Source organism: Sorghum bicolor, chromosome 10 (genome assembly GCF_000003195.3).
Source record: "Sorghum bicolor cultivar BTx623 chromosome 10, Sorghum_bicolor_NCBIv3, whole genome shotgun sequence".
Classification (NCBI taxonomy): domain Eukaryota; kingdom Viridiplantae; phylum Streptophyta; class Magnoliopsida; order Poales; family Poaceae; genus Sorghum; species Sorghum bicolor.
The window spans coordinates 50,259,060-50,285,993 of NC_012879.2; the positions used below are offsets into that span (position 1 = coordinate 50,259,060).

The 26,934-nt window shown below is 43.4% G+C and overlaps 3 protein-coding genes across 7 annotated transcripts; all 3 read left to right on the top strand.

The window, feature by feature from the left end:
- On the top strand, nucleotides 360-7,599 carry LOC8061991 (probable phospholipid-transporting ATPase 4). 2 transcript variants are annotated; one of them, XM_002437129.2, is made up of 11 exons: nucleotides 360-520; nucleotides 881-2,812; nucleotides 2,914-3,024; nucleotides 3,271-3,547; nucleotides 3,665-3,753; nucleotides 3,837-3,924; nucleotides 4,029-4,238; nucleotides 4,320-4,445; nucleotides 4,576-4,674; nucleotides 4,765-4,956; nucleotides 6,599-7,599. In XM_002437129.2, exons 2-11 carry the CDS (start codon nucleotides 996-998, stop codon nucleotides 7,253-7,255), a joined length of 3,666 nt encoding a protein of 1,221 aa, XP_002437174.1. In that variant the 5' UTR covers nucleotides 360-520; nucleotides 881-995; the 3' UTR covers nucleotides 7,256-7,599. The 2 variants fall into 2 exon arrangements, with proteins under 2 accessions (XP_002437174.1, XP_021305049.1); XM_021449374.1 differs by lacking the exon at nucleotides 360-520 and adding an exon at nucleotides 638-787.
- On the top strand, nucleotides 10,336-18,622 carry LOC8076737 (heterogeneous nuclear ribonucleoprotein 1). Its single transcript, XM_002437130.2, has 6 exons — nucleotides 10,336-10,876; nucleotides 10,984-11,024; nucleotides 12,302-12,465; nucleotides 12,547-12,649; nucleotides 12,811-12,980; nucleotides 17,692-18,622. Exons 1-6 carry the CDS (start codon nucleotides 10,581-10,583, stop codon nucleotides 18,160-18,162), a joined length of 1,245 nt encoding a protein of 414 aa, XP_002437175.1. The 5' UTR covers nucleotides 10,336-10,580; the 3' UTR covers nucleotides 18,163-18,622.
- On the top strand, nucleotides 19,458-22,676 carry LOC8076738 (zinc transporter 10). 4 transcript variants are annotated; one of them, XM_021448489.1, is made up of 6 exons: nucleotides 19,458-19,699; nucleotides 19,928-19,982; nucleotides 20,106-20,908; nucleotides 21,703-21,863; nucleotides 21,989-22,070; nucleotides 22,185-22,423. In XM_021448489.1, exons 1-6 carry the CDS (start codon nucleotides 19,685-19,687, stop codon nucleotides 22,206-22,208), a joined length of 1,140 nt encoding a protein of 379 aa, XP_021304164.1. In that variant the 5' UTR covers nucleotides 19,458-19,684; the 3' UTR covers nucleotides 22,209-22,423. The 4 variants fall into 4 exon arrangements, with proteins under 4 accessions (XP_021304164.1, XP_002437176.2, XP_021304163.1 ...); XM_021448488.1 differs by having other exon boundaries at nucleotides 19,466-19,699; nucleotides 21,703-21,852; XM_002437131.2 differs by having other exon boundaries at nucleotides 19,462-19,699; nucleotides 21,989-22,423.

A 26,934-nucleotide genomic window follows, 5' to 3' on the forward strand; every position in this document is an offset into this window, starting at 1 on the left:
GTCATGCTGCTACTATGCGAACAATTATACTTTTTTTTTATCTTATTAAGAGGGGAAAATGAGAATTATTTTCTGGCGAATTGATGAAGTGGGGGGGAGGAAGGAAGCAAAACTGCGGACGGCGTTGTTGGTGTTGTAGGGAGGGGCGTGGGGAGTCTCGACGAGTAATTAATTGCGGTTATATAAATAAAATAATATAAATATAAATATAAATGCCGGATTGTTTTATAAAATTAATAATCGGACTTAATTAATCGACGACTAATCCCTTCTCTTCTCTCTCTCCTCGTCTCGTCTCACCACCTCGCCTCCTCGCTAGTCGCTCCCCACCTCGTTCCCTGCCTCCTCCCCACCCTTCTCGCTCCGCCCCCCACCCCCACCCGCACCACCACCCACCAAAGCGTCGCCGGCCGCCGCGCGCGAATCCCCAGGCCGGGATCGATCCCCCGCCCGCCTGCTCGCTCGCCGGACCCTTCTCTTCGCGCCTCCCTCTCTCTCAGCCTCTTCAGTCTTCAGGCAGGTTGGTGCCTCGTCTCAATCTCCCCAGCTGGATGCTGGCGCCTCGGTTCCTGGTCCTGCGAGTTTCCCTCGCCCCCGTCCTTTTTTTTTCGCTCCTCATTTGAACCCGTTGCGGAGTTTTTTTTTTTGGAAAGTACGTTCGTTCGTTTTGTGCTGTTTTCTCTTTTCACACGGGTGAATTCGGAGGTGAATGTGCCTTCCATACACGCGGTTGTAATTCGCGCGTTGTTTTTGCGGATTCCAGGTTTCCCTGGCGTGAGATTTCCCCGTGCGTTTTGTTCGATTTCTCCGTCTTTTTTTTCTGTTTTTTTTTTTTGAATTCGCTGGTACGAGATCACGAACTGATCCCTCCAAGTTGCAGGTCCAATTCGCCCCGCGGCGTAGGAATCCCGTCCTGGATTCGATCGACCGAGGCGCTGCAATGCCGGCATCCGCATAGCTGGGAAATCGGGCGCTGACGGACACCGGGCGCCGAGATGGGCCGTTCCGGCCGCCGGCGGCGGGACCGCATGCGGTGGAGCAATCTCTACACCTTCTCCTGCTTCCGCGCCCAGCAGCACGGGCACGCCGCCGGCGACGCGGGCCCTTCCTCCGACGGGGCTGGCGCCGTCGGCGGGCCGGGCTTCTCGCGCGTCGTCTACTGCAACAACGCCGCCCTGCAGAAGCCGCTCAAGTACGTCACCAACTACATCACCACCACCAAGTACAACATCATCACCTTCTTCCCCAAGGCCATCTTCGAGCAGTTCCGGCGCGTCGCCAACCTCTACTTCCTCCTCACCGCCATCCTCTCGCTCACCCCGGTGTGCCCCTTCTCGGCCGTCAGCATGATTGCTCCCCTGGCCTTTGTCGTCGGCCTCAGCATGATGAAGGAGGGGCTGGAGGACTGGCGCCGCTTCATCCAGGACATGAAGGTGAACAACCGCAAGGTCAGCGTGCACAAGGGTGATGGCGAGTTCGACTACAGGCACTGGGAGGACCTATGCGTCGGCGATGTCGTCAGGGTTGAGAAGGACGAGTTCTTCCCTGCTGATTTAATGCTACTGTCCTCAAGCTATGAGGATGGCATTTGCTATGTTGAGACAATGAACCTCGATGGCGAGACCAACCTTAAGGTGAAGAGGTCACTTGAGGTTACGCTGCCGCTGGAAGAAGACGAGTCATTTAAGGATTTCCAGGCAGTGATACGCTGCGAGGATCCCAACCCGAGCTTGTACACGTTCACTGGTAACTTTGAGTATGAGAGGCAGGTGTACGCCCTTGATCCGTTTCAGATACTTCTGAGGGACTCAAAACTAAGGAATACAGCCTTTATCTATGGAGTGGTTATCTTTACTGGCCATGACAGTAAGGTCATGCAGAACTCAACTGAGTCGCCATCCAAGAGGAGCAGGATTGAGAAGAAGATGGATTTAATCATATACATCCTGTTTACTGTGCTTGTGTTGATATCGATCATTAGTTCAGTGGGATTCGCTGTGAGGATCAAGTTCGATTTGCCCAACTGGTGGTACTTGCAGCCACAGAAAAGCAATAAATTAGATGATCCATCACGCCCAGCTCTTTCTGGGATATTCCATCTCATCACGGCCCTCATTCTTTACGGGTATCTGATTCCAATCTCGCTGTATGTCTCGATTGAACTTGTGAAGGTATTGCAAGCACATTTCATTAACCAGGACATCCATATGTTTGATGAGGAGACTGGCAATACTGCTCAGGCACGTACATCAAACTTGAATGAGGAACTTGGCCAGGTTCATACAATCTTGTCGGATAAAACTGGTACTCTGACCTGCAATCAGATGGATTTCCTGAAGTGTTCAATTGCTGGAGTATCATATGGCGTGGGTTCAAGTGAAGTTGAACTTGCTGCTGCAAAGCAGATGGCCTCAGGTGCTGATGATCATGATATCCCTTTACAAGATATATGGGAGGAGAACAATGAGGATGAAATCGAGTTGGTAGAAGGAGTCACCTTTAGTGTTGGGAACAACCGAAAGCCCTCCATAAAAGGCTTCAGTTTTGTGGATGACCGCCTCATGGAAGGGAACTGGAACAAGGAGCCAAATTCTTCCACAATTCTACTCTTCTTCAGGATACTTGCTCTGTGTCACACAGCAATACCGGAGATAAATGAAGCAACTGGCTCTATTGCCTATGAAGCAGAATCACCTGATGAGGGGGCTTTTCTTGTGGCAGCCAGGGAATTTGGATTCGAATTTTTCAAGCGAACACAATCAAGTGTCTTTGTCAGGGAGAAACACACTTCTTCGAAAGGCACAATTGAGAGGTTGTGTATCAGTATTTGTTACTCGATTTGCACATATTTGTCCCTTATCCTTATCCTTATTATTATTATTTTTTTGTCTTAATGCGTGAGTATTATTTCAGGGAGTTCAAGATTCTCAATCTGTTGGAGTTCAATAGCAAAAGAAAACGAATGACTGTAATTCTGCAGGATGAAGATGGTCAAATTCTTCTTTTTTGCAAAGGTGCAGACAGGTAGGATTTGTACCATTTTTTAAATTTGGCGATTCTCTTTGAATTTATTTTTGGCTAAGCCTGTACATCAAGCCATCTGCATTTTGATATTTTGTTGTTAGCTTAAAAATGTTAAGAAGCAAATTTTACACCTGATTACTTGGTGCTGTCAACACGCTTGGTCTGTTTGTTCTATCTTTTTCAATGCCGCCACTTATTTTGGCTTCAACTTGACTATCCTATTGTTCTTTGTTCCCAACCGAGCAGCATCATATTTGATAGACTAGCAAAAAATGGAAGGATGTATGAAGTTGATACAACTAGGCATCTGAATGATTATGGTGAGGCAGGCTTGCGAACATTGGCACTATCGTACAGGGTGCTTGATGAATCAGAATATTCTTCTTGGAATGCTGAGTTTCTTAAAGCAAAGACCTCTATTGGGCCTGATAGAGAGTTGCAACTTGAACGTGTCTCTGAGTTGATTGAAAGAGAGCTGATCCTTGTTGGTGCAACTGCTGTAGAGGACAAATTACAAAAAGGGGTAAAATACTGTGTCTGACTTTTCGTATTGTTAAGATATGTTTCTTGGTTCCTAGTATTATGCTAGTAACTGTTTCAAGTTGTTCTGGCTTATAATTTATGCTTTGTGCTCTATCAGGTTCCTCAGTGCATAGATCGTTTGGCGCAAGCAGGTCTCAAAATCTGGGTTCTGACAGGTGATAAAATGGAAACTGCAATTAACATTGGGTATGCTGTTGCCAAGTAGAATTCTTAACATGTACAAATATCTTTTTGTACCTCGTCGTGAGATGTTTCTATTTCTTTTGCAGATATGCATGCAGTTTACTGAGGCAAGGCATGAAACAAATATGTTTGTCCATACCCACTGGTGATCAGGTAGCCCAGGATGCAAAGAAGGTACCTTAACTTTTCTTTCTCTTTTACTGTATAGGATAGGAGGCTTTAATCTACATGGTATTCTCTTTATGTATGCTTTACTTTCATCTTTGACAACTGAGCAGGTTGCAAAGGAGAGTCTCCTGTCGCAAATCGCCAATGGGTCACAAATGGTCAAACTCGAGAAGGATCCAGATGCAGCATTTGCTCTAGTTATTGATGGAAAAGCTCTGGCATTTGCTTTGGAGGATGACATGAAGCATATGTTCTTGAACCTGGCAATCGAGTGTGCTTCTGTCATATGTTGCCGTGTGTCCCCAAAGCAGAAAGCACTGGTAGCTTTGCCTCTCTCTCCATTGGACTATCTGTAGTTTCTACATAAAGTAATGTTGAGTTTGCTCTCCTTCACTTTGTAGGTGACTCGGCTCGTCAAAGAAGGTATAGGACAAACCACTTTAGCAGTAGGTGATGGTGCAAATGATGTGGGCATGATTCAAGAAGCTGATATTGGAGTTGGTATAAGTGGGGTAGAAGGCATGCAGGTGAGCTGTTCAGATTATCTCGATCTATGCTATCTAATGTGACAGAACCAATCTAGTGTAGTGCTACTTGCATATAACATCAAGGGTTGGTGACTAGGTATGACTAAAATTGGTTCTTTTCCTTTACCAGGCAGTGATGGCTAGTGATTTCTCCATTTCTCAATTTCGGTTTCTTGAGCGACTTCTTGTCGTCCATGGGCATTGGTGCTACAAGAGAATCGCCCAAATGGTGCTGCTTGAAGCACTTATTTTATTCATTCTATTGCATCTGATTCTTTTATGTTTTAACTTTACTAAATCTTCTTTTGTTGAATTACAGATTTGCTACTTCTTTTACAAGAATATTGCCTTTGGGCTTACAATATTTTACTTTGAAGCATTCGCTGGGTTTTCTGGGCAATCTGTATACGATGATTGGTTTATGCTGCTTTTCAATGTTGTTCTTACCTCGCTTCCTGTTATATCGCTCGGAGTATTTGAGCAAGATGTTTCATCCGAAATCTGCTTACAGGTATATGATAGAACATCAAACTTAGTTTAACCATACTGCTTATGATGAACTAGGCATGTTTAGACTATCTCCAACAATCGTCACCCAAAATACAAGACTCATTTGTCCTTTGGGTAGCGCTATAGGTAAAATGTTCCATACCTATTTTTAGTCTTCTCCAACAACAAGACCTAAAAAACAACACTCTCTGCAAATGGGTCTCGAGGAGAGAGGATACCCAAATTTGGGTTATGCCTCTCCTGATACCCAAAATGGGTTTTCTGTATGGATACTCTGTTGGAGGCTATAGGTATTGTGTTGGAAACCTATTTTGGGTTTGGGTTTCCAAATGCATGTCCTATTGGAGACAGCCTTAGAACTGAAATTAAAGTTTTTGGTCCTGGAATATGGTGTGTTTTCATGGTAAAAGTTTTTGCTGTGTTATGTCCATTATCTTTATGCTTCCAGCAAAGAAGCTAATGAATAAGCAGATACCCAAAAGATCATTTTCTAAACCTTGTTTCTTGAGGAGGACGACACTCCCATGGAACCACAATCATTAGCAACTGGGTGTAGATTAGAGAACTATACTGTACTCAGATTTCCGTCAGGTATTCCTTCTCAGGCTACTTTGCGTGGCATCAAGTACAACAACACAATTATCTGGCATGGTTCATAATATGTTAGAAAACTAAAAAGAACGATGGATATTGCCTCAATGTACAAGCATATCTTAGTGCGTGGTACTATGATTTGTATTGCCCATTTGTTCTGTTAGGCATGAACTTGTATCTAACTTTGCTTCTCCTTTCATGCAAATCATGTGTATGAAGCAACATATTATTGTCATTAAAAGATAGTTTCAGAATTAGGAACGATTTGGTGTGTATTACTTATCCATTCTATGTTCCATTAGAATGCTATTCAGTATCTAGGTTATCTGCTTCTGGTATTCATTCACTGAAATGAAATGTGCAAGTCACTTTTATGTGGATACTATAATGTTCCATTAGAATGCTATTCAGTCTCTGGGTTGTCTGCTTCAGGTATTCATTCACTGAAATGAAATGTGCAAGTGACTTTTGTGGATACTATGTAAAAATACAGTGGTTTGAAATACACATTGGGTATTGGAAAAGATACCGGTGTTAGTTATCTCAGCTGTGATATTGTGTTGGGAAACTTGACTGACGGTTTTTCAACACATATCATCCCATAAATTTAGTTTATTAAATAATGTAGTGCAAATTCATCTGGTTTAATGTCTTCCTTAAATAGTTTGACTTTCATAGCATCTAGAAAATAGTTAATGCACATGGTTTGGGGGAACCATTTAAGCAGATTGAAATCACTTGGTAGTGTCATATTTAAAGCTGACCGAAGTTTCAAGAAAATGCAAATGCACAGAAGTTTGCTTCTTGACAACAGTATGTTTGTGTGGCCCCCATCTGTGGATCAAATCGTGTCTGTAAAAAAAAAATACGCATTGCCAAGTAAACTTATATGCTAGTTAATTTCCTGTGATTGTTGATGATACTAGAAGACTCATGCATCGTCCCCTTTGCCCTTTGCACTGGGCAATCTTCTCTGATCATCCACATTGCTGCTTCTCATATATGTATATATATATCTATATTGACATGGCATGACTTGCATGTTGCAGTTCCCAGCATTATACCAGCAAGGGCCAAAGAATCTTTTCTTTGATTGGTACCGGATCCTTGGATGGATGGGGAATGGCCTCTACTCCTCTCTGGCCATATTCTTCCTCAATCTCTGCATATTCTATGATCAGGCAATCCGTGCTGGGGGGCAGACTGCAGACATGGCTGCAGTGGGAACTGCCATGTTCACCTGCATCATCTGGGCTGTCAACATGCAGATTGCCCTTACAATGAGCCATTTCACATGGATTCAACATCTCTTTGTATGGGGCAGCATAACAACTTGGTATATCTTCATCCTCGCCTACGGGATGACATTGAGATCCCGCGACAACTACCAGATCCTGTTGGAAGTCCTTGGGCCAGCTCCCATATACTGGGCAGCGACGCTTCTGGTGACTGCTGCTTGCAACATCCCCTACCTGATACACATATCCTACCAGAGGTCGTGCAAACCACTTGATCACCATGTGATTCAAGAGATCAAGTACCTAAAGAAAGATGTCGAAGACCAGACAATGTGGAAGAGGGAGCGGTCGAAGGCCAGGCAGAAGACAAAGATTGGTTTCACTGCAAGGGTTGATGCAAAGATCAAGCAGATCAAGGGGAAATTGCATAAGAAAGGCCCATCTTTAACAATCCATACAGTATCTTAGGAATCTCGGTCACCCGACAAGCTCGTCAACAGTAGTTGCCACTTTGTTTGCACCTGCAAAGGCAGTGGTTTTAGCTTCTCTGAGCAATATAGCAAAATTCTTTTCTTTTTTCCTATTTCTTTATTTTTTTCCCTGGGATTTTTTTCTTTCTCCATTTGTGTAAGAAATGTTGGGGTGTAATTGGTGGTGTTAACCCTAGTAGAAGTTCCAAAGCCACCCGTGTAAAGAGTATAGCTCCTTTCAGTTGGGAAAACAACCTATTGAGATAGCTGACAACATATGTATATCTGCAATTTTGATTGTTGCCTATTGATGTATTGTAATCGATTGACGTCGATGTTTGCGGTGGTGTTGGTAATAGTAGCTGTTTTATTTTTTTGAAAAGCCATTTGTCGCACTTTATTAATACTGGATATGGATAATAGTTACATCGTTCACCAAGGCTCCTAGAATGAAATTAAGGGGTTCATCGACCCAGTTACAAGACAATTTGCTTTGCATTAGTAGCTGTTTTATTTTCTATCTATATTTTGAATTTATTTTACTCGGGTTCGTCTCGATGTTGCCTCGCCTTGCCAAAGTTCTACGGCACATTTGGTTTGGGTCACGAAGTTGCGAGGAATCATCTGATCCAACATCCGACCTTGAGCGAGACGTTTGGTTTTGCGTCACGTTGTGTAACCAGTTGTTTGATTGCCTGGCTAAGTCATGTTTGGTGGTTAAGGTTCTGTTTTGCACAACTCAGATTCACTAATGAAATTAATTGTTTTTTTTTAAAAGAGTTTTATGAGCAACTTTTTAAGTAAAATTGAGCTGTTGTAAAGAAGTTATTTGGCAAAACTGTTTTACCAACAACTTTATGCATGAGTGAAAGAAATAAATAGGAAGAGAGCTAGGATAAGCTACTTTTTTCAGCTTCATCCCAACTTATGTTTTTGTGAGAGGAAAAAATAGCTTCACCCATAAAATTGTTTTAGAAAAGAGTGTTTGGAAAAAAAAGAAGGTTACAACAACTCATGCAGTTGTGAGTTGTGCCAAACAAAGCTTGATGATATGAAGGGAGCCATGTTGGGCATGTTCGGTTGTTCGTGGAGGGCCTGGGGGCTGACTTGGGGGAGTAAGCCGTACTAGGCTAGCTTGGCCCTGAAAGAACACAGGGACACTCGTTTTTTTTAAGGTAGGCTCGGCCCAACCTCGTCACCATGTGGGCCGCACTGGCCATCGTATAAAATGAATGTCTCACCACCCGGCTAGAATTAACCCTAGTACTGTTCATTCGCTCTCCCATTTAGCCGCCGCTCTCTCCTCCAACTCGTCTCCTTCCTTCTACGTCCTTGCTACTGCTCCGGTGGCGGCGGTGCCCTCCGATGCCTTTGATGGTAAATCGCGGCGGCGGTGCCCTCCGATGCCTTTGATGGTGAGTCAGGACACGGTCTAGTACACCCACGGGCTAGCGCTAGCCATCATATAATTTTTCCGCACGCAAACATTCCTCATATGGCTGCAAACATTCTTCATATAGCATTTCCACAATCCAACAACAAGAAATCTGATCGGGCGACTATAGGACTGTTTGACACTGTTTATTATTGTTCACTAATATTTTTAGGGTATTCAAATCATTTTGCTTAATCAATAAATGTGTCCTCTTGTGTGGTATCTTTTATGCTCAATTCAATTGTAGTAATTTTTTTGGTGGTCTACATTCTTAGAATTGAATTATTTGCTCTTATCACCCTATGCCGCAAACCTCTAGATAGTGGTAGTTTTATTGGAGTCATGCCTGTTCCTAGGTCCTTTCAATTAGTAACTATCTTAAATAGTTTGGCACAGAGAGTGAGAATACTTGACTTATCTTTTTAGAATATGACACATTTTCACCATACCATTTTGCTGTATATATCAACCATATATAAGATCAATACGAAACACAAGTTATTCTATTCTAGTATTTTATTTGCATTCATATACTTTAGCATAATACATGAGTGTAAAAGGTAACCTAGATGGAAATACTCATACTCATCATTCTATAATGTTCCCCTATCATGTGTAAACATTATGCGGTGGGTCTTAATTCGTGTTTTTGCTTTTTCTTTATTGTGTTTGTTACCATGAAAATGTTTTAGATTATTTATAGAATCATAGGCAAATAGGAAACATTTTAAAGAGAAACTATTAGAACCAATTCTATCTTTCAACTCCCTTCGTTCTAAATTATAAGACGTTTTGGTTTTTCTAGATACATAGCTTTTGCTACACACTTAGATATACAAAATGTCTAAATACGTAACAAAAGCAATATATCTTGAAACATCAAAACATCATATAACTTGGAACGAGGGGAGTACCAATGAACAAGAAACGTCCCTACCTTAGTCTCACCTGATTCCGTAGTTCTAATTTCAAAGAGTCTAGTCAGCTAATCAAAAGATTCTATCAAATATTTTTTATTCACTAGTGAAGCATTTTTAATAGAGAATCTAAATATGAAACATCTTTGCAAGAATCTAGAACCCTACACACATGCTTTTCATTAAGGTTGTTAGATGAGTACTCTCCCATGTCAAAATAAGTGTGAATCTTACTTCTCGAGGAGATTGACTCATTTTATAAAAAACAATATCAATAACTATATCATCAAATAAGTTTATTATCGAGTTATATGCCACAATATACTAATACTATACATAATAAATATTACTATTTTTTGTTGTATATTTGATCTTAAAAAAACGAGAAGTGCATTTGTTTTAGAACGGAGGGAGTAGCTTGTGGTCATATTCAAAATTTCTAGAAAAAGGATTTTCAATTAAATATTTTAGCTAATAATTTATAAGCACAAAATTTTTAAAACAAACTTTTAAGCCAGGATTTTATTTTAATTAGGAATTTCAGGATGGTTTCTAGAATGAATTTTTAATGATGTGATTATGTGAAACATTTTCCAAAGTCCCCCGAGGTGAAGCCGGCGACGGTCCTCACACGATCACACCTCAATGGCACGAATCGTGGCGCGCAACCAACGGAGCCAGAGAACCCAACGTGTCCTATGAACCCAGCCGAGCCACACCAAAGCCGGCGGCACCAATTCCACCCCTCGCCGCCATCTCCCACCTCTCTTTTTTCTCTTCCCCCCACCAGCCGTCCAGCAAAGAGCCGAAGCGGCGACGCTAGGGTTTGCTTCGACGGCCGCGAAACCTAGACCCTACTGCTCCCTCCCACAGCGCGGGCCGCCATTCAGTAATCTAGCTGCTATACGCTTCGCTCCCCGCTCCGATTGGGAGCTAGGGTTTAGCTCAGCTTCGGGTCGCGGCGGCGCGGCATGGCGGGGTACGGGGAGGAGAACCAGAACGCCATGAACGGGTACGAGGAGGAAGAGGAGGAAGAAGAGGTTGAAGAGGTCGAGGAGGTGTACGAAGAGGAGGAGGAGGAGGGGGACGGGGATGGGGAGGGGGAGGGGGAAGCGGACGAGGGGGCTGCGGCCGCCGAGGCAGCGGCGATGGCGGCCGAGACGAGAAGCGTCGTTGGAGACCGGGGCCTAGCGGAGGCCGCTGGGAATGTTGACGCTGGTGGCGAGGATGGGAGAGATGCAGATTCTGGGGGTGGTGATTCGTCGGGGTGAGTTCCTTGGTATCTTGGTTTTTCGTGTAGGGTTCGGTCTGTTGTATTGGATTAGGTGTGGCTGATAGTTTTGGTTTGGTGCATCCTCGTATGTGATTTTGCAGGAAGATTTTCGTAGGGGGTGTAGCCTGGGAGACAACCGAAGGTAGTGAGCAATTCTTTTGCGATCTAATCTAACTATGAGGCAATTTTAGTTTGTATCAAGTAAAATGTTGTACAACACACGATATATTCTGGGAAAACAACACAGTACAAAGGCAAATTTAGTTCTTTGTTTTGTTAGCATAAAAGAAAAATATCTGCAAATGATATAGTTGTTTCTGTTTTCATGTGTTACTGATTAAGTTCCGCATTGGTTGGATGAGTTACTGATGCACTATGATTTTGCCTAGGTAGGCTAATGTATGTGGTAAAAGCTTAGAATTGGGAGCTACTGCTACCTCCATTATATTGATGGAAGCAAGCCTGTACATTGTATATCTCCCTCCATCGTATTGATGGAAGCAAGCATATACTTTCTTTTCTTGTTTGTGTGTTCTTAAATAGTAACATAAAACATTGCTATTTGGTGATTTGTGCCAGCCTACTTAATGGATTTCAGAATTACAGCCATTCTGAATATTTAGGTTTTTGAAGGACAGTTGCTACACAATTTTTGTCTAATTCCTAAACTGGTTATGAGATGCTGTTCCATCTTTGTCTGCTCTGTTGTTTTTCGTGCTGATCAGCTAGCTATTGTGCTGCGATGATCATATTAATACCAGTCATGTTAAATAAACTATTAATCTTTATGATTTATTTCGTGTAATTATTCTGGAACTGTATGTCATTTGACCAATACAGATCAGGCTTCATTTGGTGTATTGGTAGGACTGATTCTGCTTTGATCTTTTCAATAATCACTAACTTATGGAAATAATAAGTGTGACTCAGTGTGCATAGATCTGTGAACTAGAAAACAGTAAATGGCTTTCATTTCAATATATTAATGACAATGTGGGTGAACTGTAAAATAGGAGAAGTATTTTATTTGAGAAATTGAATGGCAATTAAGTGTGTGTTTGCATTGTTGTTCTAGAATTATTTGTCAGTTTTGTGTTCCTAACTTTGGAACATAGGAGTGTCATGGTCTTTATTGTCACATAATTAGTTTGCAATCTCACATGGGTATTGCTCTGTAGCTTAACTAAAGTTGTCTTCAAGATGAATCTTTCCCATTAATGAACCTCCAAATCTACTCCAAAACTGTATGTGAACCTTTTAGGAGTCATGTTGCTCATTCATACTTTTTTTAGTCATCAGTAGTGCCAAGTATCTGCAGCTACAAAAGAAACATTAGAATACTGATTGCTGATCTCATAGAGCAATAAGTTTTTGTTAGATTGTGTTAACTTGTTTATTTCACTCCATTTGCATGTGCAGAAACATTCACAAAGCATTTTCAGAAGTATGGAGCTATAACTGATTCTGTGATCATGAAGGACAAGCATACTAGGATGCCTCGTGGATTTGGATTTGTTACATTTTCCGATCCATCTGTGCTTGACAGGGTTCTAGAGGATGCCCATGTCATAGATGGAAGAACAGTAAGGCTTCTATGTTAAATATCCAAATACCGCGATCTTAATTTTGGACTATATTATCAACTGCGTTTATTATGCTTCAAGGTTGAAGTCAAAAGGACTGTCCCAAAAGAGGAAATGTCGTCGAAAGATGGACCTAAGACAAAAAAGATCTTTGTGGGTGGTATCCCATCATCTCTTACCGAAGGTACAAGCGTTGCTGAAACCTTTTTTGTTTTCAAGCAAAAGATATCTCAACATTGTATTGAACTTGCAAATTATAATAACTTTGATTAGCCACCAGCTATAGTTGTTGGGCCTTGAAAACATTTGTTTTGAATGCAAGCATGATTAATATGAACTTTGCAGATAAATTAAAGGAGCACTTCTCATCATATGGGAAGGTGGTTGAGCATCAGATTATGCTTGACCATAGCACTGGACGCTCGCGTGGCTTTGGATTTGTCACATTTGAAAGTGAGGATGCTGTTGAAAGGGTTATGTCAGAGGGGAGAATGCATGATCTTGGAGGGAAACAGGTCACTTCTTTATCTTTCATTGTGTTTAGTGATGTTAAATATCATTGGCATGTAAGCAGTTCTGCAGTTTTCAGGTTCAATTAGCAAATGCTCTAACTTGGCACGCCGTACTTCATTGTTGTTGTTCACTTAATTTGGTTAATAATCTTTTGGATGCAATTCTGTCTCTGTATAATAACTGATGTGTTTGGGAGTTTTTGAACATTGATTCTTGTTTGTTTAGTACTCCCTCTGCTCCAAATTATAAGATGTTTTCGGCTTTTCTTGTTCTACTGATTTTACTATATATATCTAGACGTAGTGTATATCTAAGTGCATAGCAAAAGCTATGTATCTAGAAAAGCCAAAATGTCTTACAATTTGGAATGGAGGGAGTACATATCATTACATCAACATGCTAGGAAGTAAGAAGTTTGAACTTTTAATTGATAGCATGCTGAATATTGTTGACCTGACACTTTTTTTGAGTACGGATCTATGGTACTAGTTCTGCATATAGGGGTGTGTACATTGTACTCTGTATTATTGAAATAGACGCCATCATGCCATTCTTTATGAGATATTATCTTTGTATTGCGGAGATGGTTACTTGAAATGCATTTCACTGGATTACATAAATCAGCACTCAATAGCTGAAGCACATCCAGGGCCTGGGTTCATTTTCCGGTGGAAGTGAATTTCAGGGCTGGTTAAAAACCTCCCTAGGCAACCTCTGAAATAGTGGCAGGGCACCATCCTATGGTAAAGGTGGCAGTTGGCCTGTGTGACTGAGTGGTGTGGTCTACCTTGAGAGTAGTCATGGGGCGCTGAACTGGCGCTGTGGTGTGTGGTCCTGTGGCCACTGGCCTAGGTTATGGTGCAGCACTATAGGGTCTGCACTATCAGTGTTCGGTCAGTTTCTCTGTGGTTAAGTAGTTCTTCTGTGGGGGGCAGTTTTGTCAGGAACTCTCAATATAGCTTTCAATTGTGCCGGCAATGGACAGAAGATTCGGCTTATGCTGGGCAATGGACAGAAGAAGAGTTGGACTGGATTTGCATTGGACCACGGAGGCATTGGATACAGAGTACAAGGGCAGCAGCAGCAGCTATGGGGGACTCGTCAAAGAACAGACCACAGAACCGGTGGTGAGCTCTGCTCATGGCGAGTCTCTGGACTCGATTTGCCTTTCTTTCCTCCTCCATATTACTTCATAGTTGTATCCAGCACATTCTAGAAACTACCGATTTGGGTTCGTGACAACTGGTGTCAGAGCTGTTGATCCATGGGCTCTCCAATCTAGCCATGGATTCTGCAGAGGCGGCGCGGTGCTCTGGTTGGTTCTACCATTGACGCTGCACAAGAGGCGCTGTGCAAGGATGGTAGACTCGATTCTGGTCATGGTGACTAAGATGGCGTCGGATTTGGAGGCAAGGAACACAGCCTTTCGAGCTGCCTATCCGGCCTCGTATCTGGCAACAACGACTCCACTTACTCCAATGCCAAGCCCGCCGGCAATGACTCCACCTCCTCCAACGTGTTGCTGACGGCATCATCTGCACCAGAGGACATCGCCTCCACTATCCGCATTGCGAAGCCTGACAATTGCGACCTCTCAACCAACAGCGTGCCTGCAACAACCTCCGCAACACTGCCCACATCTTCCTCGATCCCTGATCCACCCCCTGTTGATGACCTTACTGTCCAATTCTCTAACATTGAAGACCATGTCGCATTGCACACCAAGTGTTCAACGCTGGAATTCTACCAGGCTGGCTCGGGACCGTCCACGACGCCCTCGGTCTCTGCTCCCTCTCAGCACATCATCGTCACTGACATTGATGCCTGCACCACGCTTCTCCAAGTGATGCCTACCAGGTGGTTGACGCCGAGTCACAGATGCAGTCTGCATGTTCCAGCAGCAGTGAGCAAGTTACCCACCACTCTGGCTTCACTCAGCTACCTTCTCACTTGGCAATAAGGGCCACAACTTCTTCATCAACTTCACTAACTTTGTTCTGATTCCAGCAGCGGGCATAGTCCTGTCCTGTGTCGAGACCTGTTCCTGCAGTGCATATGAAGTGATCGAGGTAATACCTTTTGGTTCATCTGTGTTCTCCATTGATGATATGTGTTTATCCGGACGAGGAAGTATTGTACTGGTCAAAGGATTTGCTGCTACCTATGTCTTTGGTGTTTTCAAACTCTGTTATCCTGTGCAACACTTACATAACCAATCTGAGCTGCAGCAACCAAGGCCACGCCCTACTGAATATTGTGGTTGTTCGAATCGAGATAGGTCCGGCACCTTGGCCGTCTCTCAGTTTCAACCACTATCTAGTTCAAACATTGTCAAAACAGCACTGGTTAGCAGTGATTGATGTGTTGGCCAAATCACTAAAAAAGCACACATATGCATTGTCATTTCTATCACACTGAAGGAGAGAAAACAGTGGTCCAAAGATTATTGTCATTCACCAGCCATCTTGGTGCCTCTGTCCCGAAGCTGGGATCAGCTCCAACCCTGGTCACCACCACTGTTCAAGCAAGTCATGATCATATCCAATCCCTCTGTTATTGGAGACCATAGCAAATTGGGATACTGCATCATGAAGTCATTAGTACAACAGTGATGTGCTCAGGACAGCAATCATAATGGGGCTTCTTTCAGCTACAAGTTGGTGCTAGTTGAGAGGTGGCAAAGCAAGGCTAGAAGTGAGATTTTCACACCCAGAGCTGAATTTATGAATCTATGCAACCTCACTAGTATTTGGAAAGTGAAGGAAGAGGTGTGTCACATGCAGCAGGATATGATACTTGATTATGAGAAACAATGGAAAAATTATAACCTGGTTTTATGCTTGCAAACATGGGCACTATCTGCGCACAAGAACGTCGAGGTGTGGCCTAAGCATTGGCCATCTGTCAGTTGTTGTCAAGCTAAAGTTGGTGCTGATGAGTCGAATTAATCTGAACTGAGTACAAATTTCAGTTTGCATGCAGAGAGACATCAGTATATTTGAGGATATGGAGGATGATGCTGAAGGTACTGGACAGGTGCAACAGTCACAGGCTCACAGCTTTAGTCTGGATTGGTTTCACTTTCAATTGTGGCCTACACAATATGCACTTGGAAAGAAGATCCACTTCAAGCTTCTTGTCAAGCATTCAAAATGCAAGAATTTTAAGTGGCATTGAATTCGACATGGCAGCATCAATGTTTCTGCGAGTACAACTGATGAAGCATACATTTTCTTTAACTCCATAATCTTTTCTTTAACTCCATAATTGTGGTTATGGGACCCCGGTGGATTTCTTCCTAGCTTACAAGCCATGGTGCCCTAGTTTTGGTGGATTGTTGTGGTCAAGTGGCAATGCACATTAATTGGTTTAACATCTCCACCTGTGCTGAGTTGGTGTTCTAGATACCCGTGCAAGTAGCAACCATTCTGATTTCTGAGCAATACCAAGTACTGAATGGATTACCACTGACCAAAGATGATGTCTTCCAGATATCATTCAACATCAATGAGAACATGTTCCATGGCGGTGGTTCACTACAGCAACGGCTTAGTGACAAGCCGTGTTTCATGGGGGGATGAATGTCAGGAACTCTCAATATAGCTTTCAATTGGGCCAGGCAGTGGACAGGAGATGAATTAGACTTGGCTTATGCTGGGCAATGGACAGAAGAAGAGTTTAACTAGGTTTGCATTGGCCTGCGGAGGCATCAGATGCAGAGTACATGGGCAGCAGCAGCAGCAGCTATGGGGGGACTCGTCGAAGAACAGACCACAGAACCGGCAGTGAGCTCTGCTCGAGGCGAGTCTCTGGACTCGATGTACCTTTCCTTCCTCCTTCTGATTACTTTATAGTTGTCTCCAGCACCTTCTAAAAACTACCACAAACTAGTTTGTTTGTTGCTTTGATTTGATATGCGAATGAATTCAATTTGGCTTCGTGACAGTTTTTTCCCTCAATGCCGAGTTATAGTTCAAGCACATTATTTTGATCCACATCTTCCCTGCATAACCCTTTGTGGAGAAATTTCAGCGATAGTACACTTGTATATCTCTTAGTTCCTCTTCTTGTTGTTTAGCGTTTATGCCTTTAGGATTAATTAGGGTTATATAAAGTTTTCACGTTTGTAGGAAATACATATGGCAAGTTATGGTATATTGTTGTAAATTTCTTGTATGCCAATATCCTTTAAATAGTGAGTGAGCTCTTGTGATCTGAGATAAAGATAAATGAATCGGAACTCAAATGACGATGGTAATAAGAATACAGAACAATGCCCCATGTGGCAGGAAATTGAATAAATTAGATCACACATGGCAGAAAATTAAATAAACTAGATCTCATGTTGTAGGAAGTTAAATTAAATAATTTAGACTCCATATGGCTGGAAACCAAAATAAATCAGAATATCCTGACAAATTAGAAGATATAGCATTTCATTCAAAGACTTGGCAATCTGCATCCTGTGCTGGGACTTGGTATCAGGTGTCACTTAACATTGTTCATTGATGAAAATTTGCCTAGTGACCTCTGGTTGGGGTATTATGGCTTGACTTATCTGCATGCAACAATTATCCTATAGACTTATAGAGAGGTGCATAATTTCTCTTTGTTAGAAGTCACTTATAATTTCTGCTGTTATATTTTATTTATCATTGCAACCGGATTGAAAGTTGTTTGACTAAATTCTCCAATTGTTCTATAATTTTGCAGGTTGAAATTAAGAAAGCTGAACCAAAGAAACCTGGCGGGGGTGATTCAAGCTCAAACGGAAGACACAGTCGTGGTGGTGGTCACCGTGATTCATACCGTGGTAGTGGTGGTGGCAGTGGTGTTTCTGGGAACAGCAGTGGTGGTGGCTATGGATACGGTGGTGGCTACCGATCAACTGCTGCAGCATACTATGGCAGCACAGCATATGGTGCATACGGCAGAGGGTATGGATATGGCGGTACTGCTGCTGGCTATGGCTCAGGTTATGGCTCTGCATATGGTGGCTCCATGTATGGAGGTCCTTATGGTGCCTACGGGGCATATGGTGGTGCCTATGGAGGTGGTGCATATGGTGCTCCAGGAGGTTATGGTGCGGGAGGATATGACAGCTATGGTGGGGCTGGAGGCATGGGTGGTGGTGGCAGCGCCGGTGGTCGGGGCTCCAGCAGATACCACCCTTATGGAAAATGATCATCCAGTTTCTCTAGGATCTGATAATAAATCTATACCTTCCTTGATTTCTGCTACTGAGAAAATGGGACATTCCATTCACCTTGTCGAATCAGCGGCATCTGAACAATTTTTTTCCCCCTGGAGCTATTCATTGCACAACAAAGATTCTAGTCTAGTCGCTGAACCCTGAACTGCCCCACTCCCCCTGAGCTTTCTGTAGAAGCTGCAGCTAAAATTACCGTAGTCTGGCATGAGCCTTAGAAGGCTCTTGTGAAACTATAAGCTTTGTGATAGTAACAATATGGTGTCATGGAACAGGTGTATTTCAATGTAACATTCGCTCACTGATCAGTAACTTTCTATCTCTGTTCATGTGTGGAGAGAAACTTTGCAAAGGACTGGACTGATACTATTAAATTGTGTGGGCTGCTATCTTTATCGTGATTATGATCTGAATGCATGTTATATTGTTTCTAAATTGTGTGGGTTGCTATCCATTTTTTGGATAGCTGGAGCTATGTGTGGTTGTCTCCTTACTGGTGTTCCAAGTGGACCATTGTTCAAAGAGAAGAAAATAGAACATTTAATTTCTATTGATGAACTGGTTGTCTATCACGGTTCAAAGGACGATTGGAGATGACCACTGTCATGCGCTCGCTTGCATGATAGCGATTGCCAATTTCTATTGATGAACAGCGTGTAGAGCTGGTACACCCCGCGACGATGTTTTGACTTTCGAATTGTATGAAGTTCGAGTTTGATAGGTTCGGATGTACTATATTGTACGAAATTCGAGTTTGATAGGTTCGGATGTACTATACGAAATTCGAGTTTTATATTAGGTGAACAAGAAGGTTACGGAATGCCCAGTTTTATATTAGGTGAAAAAGGAGGTTACGGAATGCCCAGCCCAGAACACTGGTCTACGAGTATACAGAGACTGTTTCTAGAGATTCCAACACACGCACACAGGAGGATGATCGGCGTTGCAGAGTCCAAATGCAACCAGTCTACTCACATTGTCGCTCGTTCGACGCGACGCCACGCGCCGCGCAGCTCTCGCCATGGTGTCGACATCGTTGCTCCATGCCCGGAGCCGCACCCACGGCGCCGCGCCCGGTCTGCAGAGCCAGAGACCGTTCGTTCCTTGTCCGGATTCCGGCCCCTCCCCGCCAGCCACTGACTCGTGTGGCCCACAATGCCCGCGCCCCGTGCCCACTCCGCGTGCTGACCACTGCCCCGCCGTATGATCCGATCGGACGGCGCGCCGCGAGGGATGACGACATCCTCGTCGTGTGTGTGTGTGTGTGTGTGGGGGTGCCGCTAGCCGCCCCCGGCCGTGCGCCTACGTAGAGTCGTAGAGAGGTGAGGCGCGTGCCCATGGCACCCACCCAGCATCATCACGCCCACACCTCCTGCTCGCGCGTATAAAAACGGTTCATGGAAGGATTGGAGGCCGCTGGCTACCACGCGGATCGGAAGAATCCATCGATTTCTCGGGAGAGGGATATCCGTTTCTGCATCATCAGCAGCAGCGGCGATGCCGTTCTTCGAGGTGCGCGCCGCCTGCTCCCTCCCGTCTCGCTGCCCTTAGTTCGCCGCGCGTGTTCCTGGGACACATTGCTTATCTTCTCGCTACTATTCTTTTCCCCTCTGTTGTTGACGAATTTGGGTTGTGTTCTTCCGTGGTTGTTGGTTTCGCCTCCCTTTACATTTACCCCGCTGAATTGCGAGGCGGAATCGCAGATTTTGATGAGGGTTGTTGCGTGGGAATGAATTGCAGGAAATGATGGAGGGATCGTCGTACATCCGCACGCACCTGCAGCAGATCGCCGCAGGTAAGCAGAGCAACAAATTGATTGATTCTGATTCCTCACTCTCTCGTGGTCGTCGTGTGATTTATTTTGACGCGGCATGCGGTTGCGTGCATGTATCTCTCTCTCTCTTGGTGGTGGTGGCAGCGTCGGTCTCCACGGCAAGCTGCGGCGGCGCGTCTAACACCGACGCCGATGACGCGGAGTGCCGCGACGAGGCGGCGGCGCTGAGGCTCAAGATGGTGGCCGTCGCGGCCATACTCGTCGCCGGCGCGACCGGCGTCGCGATCCCGCTCGTCGGCCGCCGCTGCCGCGGGCGCGGAGGAGGAGCCTCCTCCTCCTCCGGCTCCTTCTCCTCCTCCCCCTCCGCCGGCGGGGCGTTCGTGCTCGTCAAGGCGTTCGCGGCCGGGGTGATCCTGGCCACGGGCTTCGTCCACATGCTGCACGACGCGGACGAGGCGCTCACGGACCCCTGCCTCCCCGCCGCGCCCTGGCGCCGCTTCCCGTTCCCGGGCTTCGTCGCCATGCTCGCCGCGCTCGCCACGCTCGTCTTCGACTTCGTCGGCACGCACATGTACGAAAGCAAGCAGCACAGCGCCGACGCGGCGGAAGCCGCCGCCGCCGCAGGCAATGCCAGTGTCAATGCGAGCGGCCACGACGTGACCGCGGCGCTGCTAGAGGACGGCGCGCTCGCGGGGAGCGTTGCCAGCGGCATAGGGTACGGCGCGCTCATGGGGAGCGTTGGCAGCAGCATAGGGTACAGCGCGCTCATGGGGAGCGTTGGAAGCAGCATCGGGGGAGGCCACATGGACCCCATGCACATCGTGGGGATGCGCGCGCACGCCGCGGCGCACAGGCATAGCTACTCCCACGGGATCGGCCCTTGTGATGACGGTCACAATGGGAACGATGAGGAGCCGTCCCAAGCTCGTCATGTGGTTGTCTCACAGGTACTACGTTTCTAACTCTCTTCTCAAAACACAGAGCAAAAGAATACATATTCCAGTTGCACGATGAAGTGATGATACTTGCTCAATGCCTGACTTTCAGAAGGCATGTTACATTTGTTACTAGAGAGTGATAATACGGCATGCATGTGATGTTGTGGACTCTAAACTTTCTGCCTGTGATTACCTAGGACATTTCGAGTAGTGAAATCCTATCAAGCCTATTCGTTTAGTCAAATTTGACAAGTTATGTGATATTTTTGAGTTTTCACAAAAAATGGTCAAATTTCGTGAAAATTTAGATTTCTTCAGAATACCTTAGGTAAAATTGCATGATAAACAGTGTTATCAATCCTACTGTCTGATCATCAAGCGTTGCTATTTTTTTTTTTAAAGAATATGTAGCATGAACAATCGACGACCCAAAAGACAATCAGGATTTATAACACCAAGCAATGTTCAGTTACGTGGTCTGGCCTATTGCTCATCTAATAATGGTAATAAATCAATCGATGTTGCCAAGAATATTATGAAAGTATGAAACTGCATTCATTCATGCACTTAAGGTGTTCTAACTTCTTGCCCCCAAGTACTATACTGTATCAGTAAATACTATGAAATCACTTCATGCATGTATTCATCTTGTACTAACTACTAAATGCAGGTGTCCAGCTATTCCTTCTTAGCTGATTTCTTTAGGTTTCTTGTAACTAGTATGGCGACTGGAGATATGATATGTGGTACCTTGCTTTAGATCCGTAAAATGGTGAATAACCATATGCTATTTTCTCTACTAGATTCTTGAGCTTGGGATTGTATCACACTCGGTGATCATCGGACTATCTTTGGGCGTCTCACAGAACCCCTGTACCATCAAGCCTCTAGTTGCTGCCCTCTCCTTCCACCAGTTTTTTGAGGGCTTTGCATTGGGCGGCTGCATTTCTGAGGTTAATATCTGGTACTTCCTTGTGATTTAGATCAACAACTTATCATTTGAAGCAGATGTTTTTTTTTTGAACGCAACATTTGAAGCAGACGTGTTTTGTGTTTGTGGTGTTCTGTTCATTGCCCAACAAAATGCAGGCTCAGTTCAAGGGTTTCTCTACACTCCTTATGGCTTTCTTCTTCGCTATCACAACGCCTACTGGGATCACCGTGGGGGCAGGTATCGCGTCCTTCTACAACCCCAACAGCCCGAGGGCACTTGTGGTAGAGGGCATTCTGGATTCCATATCGGCTGGTATTCTGATCTACATGGCCTTGGTGGACCTCATTGCAGCTGATTTCCTCAGCAAGAGAATGAGCTGTAACCTGAGGCTTCAAGTCTGCTCATACATTGCCTTGTTCCTTGGTGCCATGTCCATGTCGTCTCTGGCCATCTGGGCTTAGCAAGTAGAATGGAAGTAAGGCAAAGGTTTGAGGGGGGCTGCTTAATTGCCTTTCGTAGCAGCGGTTCTCTCCGGCAGCTAGTTGGTTGAATTCTTCATGAGAATGGGGGCATTCTTTTTTCTTTCCTCATTCTTTGTTGTCTATTGTCTCTCATGTTGTGTGGCCGTAAGATTCAGTCCTTTTGGTGTACAAAATCAATGCTCTTCTTTGGGATACATTGTACTGGATTAGAAGACAGATGGACATAGTAGTTCAGGGTTTCAGGAAATAAATGGTTCTTGACTCCCATCAGTCTTTACAGATGTATATTAATTAGAAAAGGCTTATCAGTGCTCTGTCTTGCAAGCATTTTTCGTAAGCATATAAGACTGAATGTTGGAAATTGAAGTGTTGGAGAACCATTGCCTTTTTCTTATGGGGGAATTGATTTATGACTGTTTGACCTCTAGCTGCATATTCTCTCTTTGTTTTCATTAAGTAGAATCAGTGTTTTTTTTTCCATCCCAAACCTGCCTATATTTCTGATGTTTTGTTTTATCAAGTGAAATCCACCGATATTTATGATATTTCATGTTTAAATTTTGTTTGAACTTATTTGAGATTTATATAAAATTTGTTTGAATTTGGCCTGATATTTTCTGATATACCTTGTTTATCCTGATCTCCGAAAGATTTTGTATACTGATAATGTAACCTCTGAGCAGAATGTGTTAATAATCTTTCTTGACTTGCATGCAGGTCTGGTGGTAGCAAATGCTATATCCTTTTTTTCACTTTTTGATTCAGTTAACAACTTTCTAGAATCCACCTGCAGTTTGGGTCAGTTGGCGGAACGAAGCAATCTGTTTTTCCGCTGTTAGAAATCAAATCACCATAACTTGAAAACTTTCTTAGAACTCATAAATAGAAGTTTTGAAAAATAATTCGAAACATTCAGCATAAATAGATGAGCTTGTATTATGATTCCACCCACAGTTTCAAGTCCAGACTAGTATCTCATTTGGGAGATGAAGAATGACACTTTCTGGATGCACATGCCTGGAAATGTGTCCCCATAAGTATTCTATCCTTTTGCGGATATGTTCATTTTTTGTTATCTCCCGGACCAAAGGGAATATATTTTGGTCATGAAATTTTGGATGGGGTCATAAAACCACTAACCTATAGGCAGCGGATGTTTAAACGTTTTCTAAAACTTAAAGATACTATTTATAAAAAATTTTAAAAAATCAACAACTTGCCGCCTTATGCACCCATTCGTGTACGTAGTATACATCAACACTGGCTATATAGCTAAGAAAAGAAACGATGTGTTGTTTTGTTTTTCATTCCAGTTCCAGATGCCTTCGACAATGGAGATACGACTCACATTTGGTGCTCTGGTTCCCAATTCCCAAATCAATATGTATTTGTTACCCCCAAGCAATTTGTGGGGATCAAGTCGATGCCAACTTCAGATTAACCATGACTGGCCTCGTGGCCGACTGCAGAAGCTACTTCACCAATAAGTCAGAGGCATTTGGGGAGATTTGCATCTGATGACCAATTGATCAGCTACGACATGAAAATTTCAAATTTGCGGGAGAAATCTGTTTCGTTACTTTTGGTAACGTAACATCTAACATGTTGTGCGCTTAAGGCCTTGTTTAGTTCGCAAAATTTTGGCTACTGTAGTACTTTCGTTTTTATTTGACAAACATTGTCCAATCACGGAGTAACTAGGCTCAAAAGATTCATCTCATAAATTTCAGGTAAACTGTGTAATTAGTTTTTATTTTTGTCTTTATTTAATACTCCATGCATACAACCAAAAATTCGATGTGATGGGGAATCTTAAAAATTTTTGCGAACTAAACAAGGCCTAACATGCAGTGACGGATAGAGACAGAATAGAGAGAGGTCCAATGGAATAACCCCCCAGCCAGTTCCAGTCTCTGATGAAGGCCCAGTGGCAACATGATATGACTGCCTGCCACTTGAATCGATCAGCACATACGATACGAATCCGGCGCACCATTGGTCCAGTCTACTAGTGCCAATTGTTGCAACTTTGTTTGTCCCACGACAAGAGGATCCAGGCCTTGTTTAGTTCCGAAAAGTGAAAACTTTTCGCAACTGTAGCACTTTCATTTGTTTGTGACAAATATTATTCAATTATGGACTAACTAGAATCAAAAGATGATTTACAGCTAAACTGTGTAATTAGTTTTTGTTTTCGTCTATATTTAATGTTTCATGCATGTGCCACAAGATTCGATGTGACGGAGAATCTTGAAAATTTTTTGGTTTTCAGGTTGAACTAAACAAGGCCCTAATTGTATACCTGCAGTGTCTCACTGGTTGGTTGGCCGTGGAAGAAGATGCGCTCTCGCTACTGTGTCAGTCAGTCTGTCAGTATATAGTAGATGGCTCTGCAGAGAATACGGCAGCCAAGCCATCATGGACATCGACGACTCCGGAGCAACTCTCGAGCTCAGACAGACCTCAGTGATGGATTCGGCTTTGAAAGCTTTCGCCTCCTTCTGGTATGGTAATGACCTTTGAATGATTCATGCGAGCTACTAGTATATATTTCTGATGAATGTTTGACCCGGGAGTTTATCTATCATGAACCTGGCTAGCGGTAGCTCCTTCAAGCTGATAGAGACGATGGTGACCGTATTGTATGTTTTAATGTTTTATTAGGTAGATGTGGACTGCAGTGTAGCTACAATGGGCAATGGCACGTGAAGATCATTGGCAACGTTGCTGCCGGCTCCAGCCATAAGTTGCTTGCTTCCCTGGACGAGTGGACGTCAAATAATCCAGTGTCATTCCCAGGCAGCTCTCGCTGGTGCTGCTAGATCAAATGGAACTTGCATGTTTGTTCCAGGGGGAAGTTCTCTGTCCATTTGGAAACAAACCCAATTACTACTAGAGGATACTGTGAGGCGCATGCTGTCGTTTCCTTGCACAAGCCACCGAAATCTGACGAGATAAACATGATCATTATTCTAAAGTTGTTGATCCTACTGAACTTTGTTACCATCAGGGCCTTGTTTAGTTCACCCTGAAAACCAATCACATCGAATCTTACGCCATATGTATGGAGTATTAAATATAGACAAAAATAAAAACTAATTGTATAATTTATCTGTAAATCATGAGATGAATCTTTTAAGCCTAGTTACTCCATGATTGAATAATGTTTGTCAAATAAAAACGAAATTGCTACAGTTTCGAAAACTTTTCAGTTTTCAGAACTAAACAAGGCCCAGGATTGCATTGCAGTGCAGCCCAGTCCATGAGGTAATGCTGAATGCCAATGGATAGAGACAGAACAGAAGGAAACGACCTTGGACTGAACTCTCAAGGCAGGAGGACTCAGGGTGAGGCAGTGACAGCAAAACGACATGGCGGGGCTGCCACTTCAGGACATAGGCCTGGTTCAGTCCGTGGATTTTTTTTTATTTTGCTACTGTAGCACTTTTATTTGTTTGTGGCAAATATTATCCAATTATAGACTAGTCAAGGTTAAAAGATTCGTCTCGCAATTTACAGGCAAACTGTGTAATTAGTTTTTGTTTTCATCGATATTTAATGCTTCATGCATGTACCGCAAGATTCGATGCGACTGGAAATCTTGAAAATTTTTGAAAAAACAAGGCCACAGTACTAGTAGTGAGGCCTTGTTCAGTTAAAAAAAAACCCAAAAATTTTCAAGATTCCCCATCACATCGAATCTTGCGGCACATGCATGGAGCATTAAATATAGATGAAAATAAAAACTAATTACACAGTTTGTCTGTAAACCGCGAGATGAATCTTTTGAGTCCAGTTACTCCATGATTGGACAATGTTTGTTAAATAAAAACGAAAATGCTACAGTAACCAAATCAAAAGTTTTTGCGAACTAAACAAAGCCTGGGAATCTGCTGCCTGTCCTGGCACAGCACAACACCCTGGTGTACAGTACTGCTTCTGGTGTTTGTGGACTGTGGCAACTTGCTACTAGCTCAGACAGATGAACAAAAGATCCTGCGTGCCTGTCACTTGTTCCCCCCGTGGGCCGTGGATCGGAGCAATATTCGCCTCCTCCCCAATGAACAATAATAGTACTTCTATGGCAGTGCCTGTTTGTCAGTAGAAACGTGGCAGCCGGGCATCATGAACACCAACGACTGTCTGTAAGGATGAGGTCTTGTTTAGTTTCAAAATATTCTGCAAAATCTATACTGTAGCACTTTTATTTGTATTTGATAAATATTGTCCAATCATAGAGTAACTAGACTCAAAAGATTCGTTTCGTAAATTTCGACCAAACTGTGTAATTAATTTTTATTTTCGTCTATATTTAATACTCCATGCATGTGTCTAAAGATTCGATGGGACGGGAAATCTGAAAAATTTTGCAAAATTTTTTAGGAACTAAACAAGGCCGAAGCCTTTGCTGCTAACTACTACTCTCTCTATCTAAGGCCTTGTTTACTTCCCAAAAAATTTTGCAAAATTTTTCATATTCCCCGTCACATCGAATCTTTAGACGCATATATGGAGTATTAAATATAGACGAAAATAAAAACTAATTGCACAGTTTGGTCGAAATTGACGAGACGAATCTTTTGAGTCTAGTTAGTGCATGATTGGACAATATTTGTCAA